The 9228-nt window shown below is 54.4% G+C and overlaps 1 protein-coding gene across 1 annotated transcript; it reads left to right on the top strand.

Annotated features, from left to right (window-relative positions):
* BTG2 (BTG anti-proliferation factor 2) lies at window positions 1-4377 on the top strand (the record flags this gene model as incomplete). The annotated part of the gene is made up of 2 exons (XM_009272924.1): window positions 1-70; window positions 1132-4377. Coding segments are annotated over 2 exons (411 nt in total), but the record flags the coding sequence as incomplete, so codon positions are not given.
* Window positions 4378-9228: the final 4851 nt, after the last annotated feature.

Genomic DNA, 9228 nt, shown 5'->3' with positions numbered 1-9228 from the left:
CGGACGCGGGGCTGCGTTAGCGACCGGCAGCTGCAGGTCTTCAGCGGGGCGCTGCGGGAGGCGCTCGCAGGTGAGGCGCAGCCCCGCGGGCCGGGGAAGAGATCAGTTTTGCAGGGAGGAAGGTCCGGGGCGAGAAAAGACCACTCGTGTCCGTCCTCTTGCTCTCCTCCTCGGGGCCGGGCGCCCACTGGTGTCCTTCCCCGGTGCCCCCCGTGTTGCTCCCGGGACCTGGTGTCCCTTCCTGGGTGCCTACCTGTGTCCTCTTGGGTTGGGCACCCATCTGTGTCCTTCCCTGACACCCAGCTGTGTCATCCTCGATGCCAGATGCCTATTTGTGCCTTTGCCTGGGTGCCCATCCACATCCCTCTGGGGACTGACAGGTATCTGTGTGCCTCCCTGGGCACCCACCTGTGTCCCTGTGAGGTCCTGGGCAAACAGCTGCCTCAGCCCTGAAAGTGAGCAGATTCCCTGCCTAGTCTCTGAGGGTTTTGTGCAGCCCATCTGCTTGAAGCCCTCCTTGCTGGGGCTTGATATAGATGATCTGAAGCTACTCTGAGTGCCCCATCCCCTGGCAAGAAGTGCTCAGCCCTGTGTCAGTGGGGTTTGGCACTCCCCTCTTCACAAGCCTGTCTGGGGCTCAGCAGTAACTGGGTGGTTCAAAGGTCTCCTCCCAGCCTAATGCAGCCTTGTGTTCTCAGCCCTAAGGAGGGATGGTTTGTTTGCTGCTGTGCTGAGATAAGGGGTAGTGATATGCCCCTGAACTTAGAGAATGACCTGGATGTTGCTCCCTGACTAGTGTTTTGTTGTTGGCGATACGGTATCTACCCCGGCCACCCCAGCAGTCGGGGTGAGAAGGTGTTGGGGTCCTGTCACTGCAGCCCCTGTGGCACCGTCCTGCCTGGGGTTTCTAGGACCCGAAGAGCTGCGCTTCTGTGCCTTGGAGCACGCAGCGGCTGAATAATTGAGCGCTTGGCTCTGGAGCCTCTGTCTGATGGAGGCAGCCTAAGGAGGACTCTGTTTCCTCTGCCTGCAGTGAGGTGTGGGACCCCCTTGGGACTGCAGCAGGACGCAGACCTTCTCACAGCTGCTGCACGCCTGCTCACCGTTCTTCCCTTCTCGCTTCCCTTGCAGAGCACTACAAACATCACTGGTTTCCTGAGAAACCGTTCAAAGGCTCTGGGTATCGCTGCATCCGGATCAATCACAAAATGGACCCCATTATCAGCAAGGCAGCTAGCCAGATCGGACTCAGCCTACCGCAGCTTTACCAGCTCCTGCCCAGTGAGCTCACGCTCTGGGTGGACCCCTATGAGGTCTCATACCGCATCGGTGAGGATGGCTCCATCTGTGTCTTATATGAAGCGACTGCAACAAAACCTGTGAGCTCCTACGGGATGCTTACCTGCAAGAACCAGATGATGTTAGGTCGCACCAGTCCTTCCAAAAACTACATCATGACTGTCTCCAGCTAAATACTCCTCTTGTCCTTACACTGCCAAGACACAGGCTACTGTATACCTCACCTGAGGATCTATTTTTAAGATGAAGAGCTATTTATATTTTTTAAAAAAATCCAAGAAAATCCAAAATTAAAATATTGGGCACCGCTTTGACCAGAAGCGGTGTTCTAGGTGCCTTTTTTAAAGCTGTTGCAAGCTTACAGGTTTTTATTATGAAGCCGATATCTACCTAATTAGTGTTGGATGGCAATTTTGGGCTGGCTTGCTCACTTGGGCAGCTTGGAATGCAGGAAGAGGGGGAAGAGCCAGGCTGGGAAGTGTGGCTTGGTGGTGGGAGATGTCTGTGTCACCTTCTCACCATCCTGGTACCCAACAGTATTGCTGTATTGCAATATTGTCGGAGAAGGGATGAAGGAGTTGCTGTCTTTCCTCCACTAATTTCTTCACTCCCCAGCTGGTCTGATCTCTCTGGGGCCTGGATATAGTGTTTGGGGGAACCTTGCCTCAGGGCTGGGTGGTGCTGGGGACCCTAGGATCCCTCACCTTTGCTCTTGCACATCTCGTCTGGACCCACTTACTCTGTGAGTGTTGCAGCTCTGCTCTGCCCCACTCCCAGCACAAAGCAAGGGGGAGCACGGCCCTTCTCCAACCCCTCCATCTCTCCTGTCTGCTGTTGGATTGAGGGGGCCACATAGGTACCAGTGCCCTGTGAAATGGAGCAAGGCAGAGATGAACTGGGGGTCAGGCTGTGCAGAGAAGGTCCCCAAGATGTATATTGTAGCTACTGTGGTGGCACTGGAGTACTGTTTGTTCCTGGTGCTCCCCAGTACCTGGCTGTCACCCACTGCTTGCTGCACACTGAGAAGGGTACTCCAGACCCTGAAACCAGCACTGAACAGCTGTGAATTACAAAGCCTTTCTGCTATGTGTGGCTTAGACATCAGCCCACAACCTGCTCCTGTCTGGCCTCTCTGTGCTCCGAGAGTGGAGTCTGTCCTCTTGCTTGCAAAAGTTGCCTAATCCAGTGCTGATGACTTGCTGTGTCACTTCTCCAGAAGAGCTGAAGCAACTCGCCTTGTGCTGTAGAGGTTGGTGTGAGAACCCCCTTTGCCCTGTCTCTTAAAATCAGAAGTATTGGGGGTCTCTTCCCCCTGTGTGTGGGATGCTCAGATGCTTTGGTGTCTTAACTTTGCTTTTAAAGTCACAGCACTTCTTCCCTCTCTTCCTCCACTGGGTGATCAGCATGTGGCTGTCCCTGGGAGCTCTCTCCACTGATACCTTGGTAAGGGGCATCGTTTGGTTCTGATCTCTTGGTACATAACCTTTGCACAATTAATGCCTGGTCCTGTGCTCTTTCCATTCAAGTAAAACTCCTTTTGGAGTCCCAGTGGTACTTGTATTCAGGGAGACTTTGCCCAAGTGTTTTTCAGAATTTGGCCCTTAAACTGCTTTGGCTAACTATGAATGGGGTGGGAGCTGAAAGTGCTGCCCCAAGAACTTTACCTACCTGTTGGGAATGAGCCTTTACCAGAATGTTGTATGTCTATTGCCTTTTTACTAACCAGCTGGTGTTCTTCCAGTGATCCTGGGAGAAGTGATTGAAAAAGGGCATTGACACGGTTGGTTGTAATGAAACTTTCCCAGATTTGTCTCTCAGCAGACCTTTTTTACCTTCCTCTTTTCTGACCTGGCAGCTGACTGGTGTAACTAGAGTTGTTCTTGCCTAGCCTTTGATGAATCAAGTTCTCAGACATTTGTGCAATATATTTCCAAATCTTGGGTGCTCTGGGAGAGGAAGGAAGCCTCCTGCCTGCCACAGTTCGTAGCTTGTTTTTTTTAATATATTAAAAAAAAAAATAAATCAGCACAGCTCCCCAACTCTGACTGCTAATGTGGAAAAGTAAGTTCAGATTTTTGTGTCAAGTCATGAATTCCAGAACTGGAAAACCACCCTCAATTCTTAGATCCTTTTAAAATGTCAAGTGGTGAGTGAGTTGTCCTTGAACAGTAATAGCAGACTGTGGCTCTGAAGTTGCATCACTTCCCTTTGCATCACTTGAATTTCTCATGTCAGCAAAGCAGAAGCTGAAATGAAGCACTGGGGCTTTTCCCTTGGTGAACTTGTGCAATAGGTGACCTCACCAAGGGGGGAGTACTTGGGAACTTCCAAAAAGCAAATTCCCTTTTCAAGGAAAAGGGATCTCGGTGCTTTTTGGAGTCCTCACTTAACCTGCTTACGTGGAAAGCCCATGATGAGAACTGCATCCAGGATGAGCAGTGTTTGCTTTGCTGGACTCCTTGGCTGGATGTGGAGTTTCCTGAAGGCTGGTACTTCCTTGGGTTATAATTTATCATGATCAAAGCAGTCTTAAGATTTACCCCCCCGCTTTACTCTGTTCCCTTCCTCTTACCAGAAAGGTTTTTCAGGAACAACAGCCCACACCAAAGGAATACACTATAATTGCTCTTAACATGCCCCCGCTTCCAGAACCGAAATAGCCAAGTCTCATTCTTTTTGTCCCTGGTGTGGAGGAGTCTGATGTTAAAGGTGTCTGTTTTTAGCTTCAAAACCAACCAAATTTGGGTATAATCCATTTCTCTCTTGTAGCTGGTTACATGTAAAAGCTGTGAATTAGTGTGCTCTGCCTTCTGCCTACAAGCCTGATACACACCATTCAGCTCTGCGGTTGAGTATTTTAAGACAATGTATTTGAGGGGTTTCTTGTCTTTTTTTTAACAAGCTGGACTGTTGAACGGGACCTGCTTTTTGTATTTGGTGAAAATGGTAGAAAGTTTGTAAGCTACACTTGGAGGAGGGAGTGGATGGTTCCTAATTGTATAGTAGTGTTTTTATATACAGAATGTACAATCCTTTGACAGACGTATGCTTTTGTTACTTTAATAAAAATGTAGCAGTATAAATGAGCCTTGTTTTCTTGCTGGGAACTGCTGTATGCTTGCGAAGAGGGTGAGGGTTGGGATTGCAGCTGAAATCCCACACTGTGAATGCTGTGGGCTTGGTTAAAGTGTGGGTGGCTGTTAATATCCAGCTGTGTCAAGGAGGAGGTTTAGAAAAAAGCTGCTTAGTCAACATGCTGACTCTAAACCTGACCCTCTAAACCTGAGGAATTAAGGCTGGGAATTGGTCTGATGACTAATGAGGGGCTGTGGGTGTCCTGCCCTCTCCTTACCCATGCTGACTTACGGGGTTCTGGCTTGGGCAGCGGGGGATTTAATCAGTGCAGGACTGTAGAAATCCTGTGTCCTGCCAGGGCATGAAGGTGTTACGTAGTCGACTGGCAGATCTCTTGCCCAACCCTAGGAATGGCATAAATGAAGTCTTGGAAAGAAGCGATTGATGATCTGAGCCAGGTATGGGGGCAGTTCCTGGTTAAGCCTCTCTGCCTCCACTGTCCTTCCAGGGGCGACTGAGCCGGCAGAGGAGGAAGGGTTGAGAGATCACGGGATTGAAATGTTCAGGTATGTGGAGGATGCTCTGGGCCTGTCATGATAAAGGCAGCTGGGGTTGATTCACTGCAGACCCTGTTTTGGCTCTGTCAAGACACTGGTGACTGCAGCACGGAGCTGTAACCCTGCTCCCTGGGATGGGGATGTCCAGCTCGTGTTTAACCCTCATCTGCACTCATCTTCAAGCTGACCTGATTTAAGGACCTTAGCTAAATTGGCTTGTGCTGGTTTCAGTCCAAAACTCCATTTTTATGGAGTTCAGGAGGGCTTGAGTTGTGACTTGCTCCCTGTGCCGGTGCCTTCCTGGAGCAGTGATGCCAAGGGGGGGGCACAGGCCTGGTCCCACCGCGCTCCCCGACAGGGGCAAAGCTGCTTCCTCCCCTCCTGCTTTTATCATAACACACCACCTCTGAGAAGAAAACAATTTGTGGGCTGATTTTAACGCTCTGTCAAAGCCGCTCCTTTTTGGAGTCATCCCTTCATTAGTTTCCATAAACACACCCAAATTGCTGCTGCTTGTGGAACAGGGCTGTCGGGGAGGAATGGGTGTCCCATTCAGTTGCTGATTAGCTTGGGAGTCATCCAGGTTCAAAGGCTTGGTGAAGTCAGATGATGGCAGCCTTCCTCCCTCTGGCTTGTCTGGACCAGCGTGGTCCATCTAGACCTGCGTGCCGTGGTCCATGGCCCATTTTCGGGCTGGCATAGTCCATGCCACGGCCAGCCTGGCGTGGTCCTGCGTGCTGTGGCCCGTGGCTGGCATTTGGGTCAGCAGGCAGAGCCAAGATCATCTAAAATTTGAGGTGCTCGTAGCCAAGATAAAAATACAGCTCTTACGCCATGGAGTGTTTAGTGAGGAGTCAACCCTACCTGCACCGCAACCAGATCCTCCCGCCAGCCTTTTAATAGGTGACTCATCTACTATTTTTATTTTGCTTGTCAATTTTCTTCTGGTAGGATCGCGATACCTGGTGTACAAGCTGGGTTAGCTTGGGGGTGCGTCTTTATCTGCCCCCCCGCAAGCCCTTTCTAGGCCTTTTGATGCTGAGCCGCAGCTCTAGGCACGTTTTCTCATTGCGAGATGCCCGAGCCTGTCACAGGATCAGCTCATGGGCACAGGAGGAAGGGAGCGCGGAGGCACAGCCGGACCTGGCTGCCCCCTGGCATGCTTGAAGCAGCTCTGAAAAAGACTGAAAGTAACTAAAACCACACTTACCCACCACTGCCCACCTCCTGCCTCTTGCAATCTGGACTCGGTTTCTGCCGAGCCCTTTGCTGGGTTTCTGTTGGGACTTTTTATTCAGGCTGGGCAGGGAAGTGTCTGATCAAGGAGCCTGGGTCAAATGTTGTCCTCTGTAATCAGAGGTCAGTGTGTTGCATAAACGAGTATTTGCCTTTGACGTGTCCTCGGTGAGAGCTCAGCCCTTTGCCCGGCAGACCTGCCTCCACATCTGCCTGCGCGCCTGCCTGCTTCCCAGCACCCCGCAGGAGAGATGAGCTCCGCCGGCACAGCGGGGTCCGGGACTTAAACCCGGAATGTCCCTATGTGTGCGATACCCACCTAGAAACAGGTTATCCACCGCAAAAACCCTGCTGCAGGGAGGAAGGGCAGCACGGGTGATGCTGGCTTTCAGGAAAACCTTCTCCTCCCATCGCAGCAGTCTGGAAGGGCGTTTAATGCCTGTTTAGAGTAAAAAGGTGGGTGGGCTTTAATGTCCTGTCCCCTGCACTGATGCGTTGTCTCCCTGCTATCTGTGCAAGGCTTCCTGGCCGTGTGTGTGCTGTAGCAGTGCCGTCAGTCCTTCCTCGCAGGAGGTGGGGCAGTTTTGGGGGCTGGTCTGTTGGGGAAACGCAGATTGTGCAAGGCCTGAATCAGCCGCGAGCAACGTCCTGACCCAGCAGCAACAACCCCCGGGTCCGCGAGGATATTTTGGTTGACTCATGGAAAAAATGTTTGTTTGATTTTTTTGTGTGTTTGTGTGCTCCTCTTTCCTGGGGTCCCTTTAGCAGAAATTGGGTGTTCCTAAGTGCTCAGAAAAGCAACATCATCATTTAGGATGCAAAACTGCTTGTTGGGGTTATTTCTGCCCTTCCCACAGAAGCCAGACCTCATCCTCCGCCAGTCCCCGGTATTACTGTCCCTGCCTCGAAGCGCTTTTACCCCTGCCCACCCAGAAGCTGGCAAGAGAGCTGGGCCCCTTTGAAACGTGGCAAATGGGACAGGTTGCTCAGAAGGGAAAAAGGTGAGTGGGGACGAGGACGGCACTGGCATGGCAGCCGAGGCTCTGGGCTCTCCCTCGTTTGCTTCTGCAGCTGGAGGAGGGACAGAAGTGAAACCGGGTGCCGCCGAGCCTCCTCCCCGCACCAGCACGTTCGTGCAGGGCTCAGCCTCCGCCAGGTGCTTCCTGCCCTCTTTATTTGCCGACGGGGCGATGGGAAGCGACCGGCTGTTTCGGCTCGGCCGAGGCCAATCAGGCACTCGCGTGGGTGCAGCCACGCTTGCCTGTATCTGGGGAGACGCAGCCGGCAGTGCCCAGCCCCAGCCCTGGGAAAAAGGGGAGGCGCGGGCCCCGGGGCGCTCCATCGCCTGTGGTGCTCTGGAGCCCGGATGATCTTCCCAGGATCTGCCGGAGCTGTAGAAACTCTGCAATCACATGGCCCGGCAACGGGAAGATGCTTTGTGGGGTTTGGAGGGGTTGGTGCTGCGCCAAGCCCATGGTGCTTTGGGCTGCAGCCCTCCGGCAGGCTCTAGCATCACCGCTGCTTGCACCAGCAAACTCCGGCATTGCCAGTGTTTGCTGCCGTGGTGGAGCCCCCCACAAGCTCTGCCTCCAGCTCCACACCCCGCAGGGCTGAGCCAAGCCCTTCTCCGAGCCCCCCGGGGCGTGGGCAGACATCAGGTCCGGGGTCTGGGATGGCACGTGGGCTCCTGTTGGTTTCTGTCCCTTGGCCAGGATGCTAGAGTGACTCCTGGCTGGGGACCGCGCTCCCTGCCTGCCCTTCCCCCTGACAGACCTTCCTCTCCCTCCTCTTCCCTCATCCAGCTCTCTGGCCTCCCTTTGCATCTGCACAGCGGCCACAGCCAGACCTTGAGCTCTCTCTGGCCAGACCTTGAGCCCTCCGTAGCCACGACCCATCTTGGTTCAGCTTGTACATCCCCAAGCACCCCAACAGCCTTGCACACGGCCGGGGCCCCGGAACCACCCCGTGGTTCCCCCTGTGAGGGGGAACGCACCGCTCTGCCTTTCCAATCCTTGCTAAAAACTGAACCACCTGGTGGAAAAAAAACCTCCCTTCCTCCAAAAAGGTCATGGGCAGATGTGAGCGCGTGTGCCACAGCCGCCTCACACCCACTCGCCTCCCCCCCGTGCGGTGCAGTAACCGTCTCGGCGCTCGCGGCTTGCTGTGCTTGGAGGGACTCCAAGCAGCAGATGGGGCAGGCTGCGGTGTTGCTTAATGCTAACTTGAAATGAAAAAAATTCCCCCCGACCAGCCATAAAACCTGCCGGCAGGCTCAGCCCCAGCCCCGTCTCCGCTCCCTGCCTGCTCACTTCCTCCCGCGCCAGCTTTCGGGCAGGAGCGCGCACAGAGCAGGTCCTGCACAGACCTCTGGTTTATTAAAAATTACAGCGGGGAGGGAGAGGGGAAGGGGGTCCCCAAAGGGAAGCGGGGGTCCGCTGCTGGTGCCCCGAGAGCAGGCACGTCCCACGGCCCTGGAAGGGGTCATCCCCCATCGAGGTGAGCGGCTCGAATAGGACAAAAGTGGGGTCTGGAGAGGGACAGCCCCCCCTGGCCCTGCAGTGGGTCCCCACGTCTCCCCGCTCCTGGAGTGTCGCCGAGGGGCTCGGGGGTCCTGGGGGCTGACTCACCCCAGCCGCCCCCCTGCTGCAAGCGCCTGGGCGAGGGGCTACGAGGCTGGGACAGATGGGCAGGGGGAGAGGAGCCGCTTTCAGCTGCTTTTTTTATTTTCCACCAAGCATCCCAAGGGGAGAACCATCCCCATCCCTGTCCCCATCCCGGCCCCCTCTGCAGCGGCTGCTCCCCTGGGCGGGGGCCAGCTCCGAGGCTCTCATTTACGACCTGTTGGAGGATAAAAGGGGCTTGTTGGTGGCAGCGAGCAACTGGTGTGCGGGGACAACTGTTGCCATCTGTCCGCAGAGTACTGCGGTTTGAGGAGTCTGTTGGTGTTGGGCAACCCGGTGCTGAACCCCCTCCATCCCCCCCCGCCGCGCCGCCCCCACGCCGCACCCTGCGAGCTCACCGGGCAGAGTGGCGCGCCAAAACATGTTCTGTGTTGCAGCAG

The sequence above is a fragment of the Aptenodytes forsteri genome, unplaced genomic scaffold (genome assembly GCF_000699145.1).
Source record: "Aptenodytes forsteri isolate BGI_AS27 unplaced genomic scaffold, ASM69914v1 Scaffold142, whole genome shotgun sequence".
In the NCBI taxonomy this organism is placed as follows: Eukaryota; Metazoa; Chordata; class Aves; order Sphenisciformes; family Spheniscidae; genus Aptenodytes; species Aptenodytes forsteri.
This window is presented reverse-complemented; position numbering and strand designations above follow the sequence as displayed.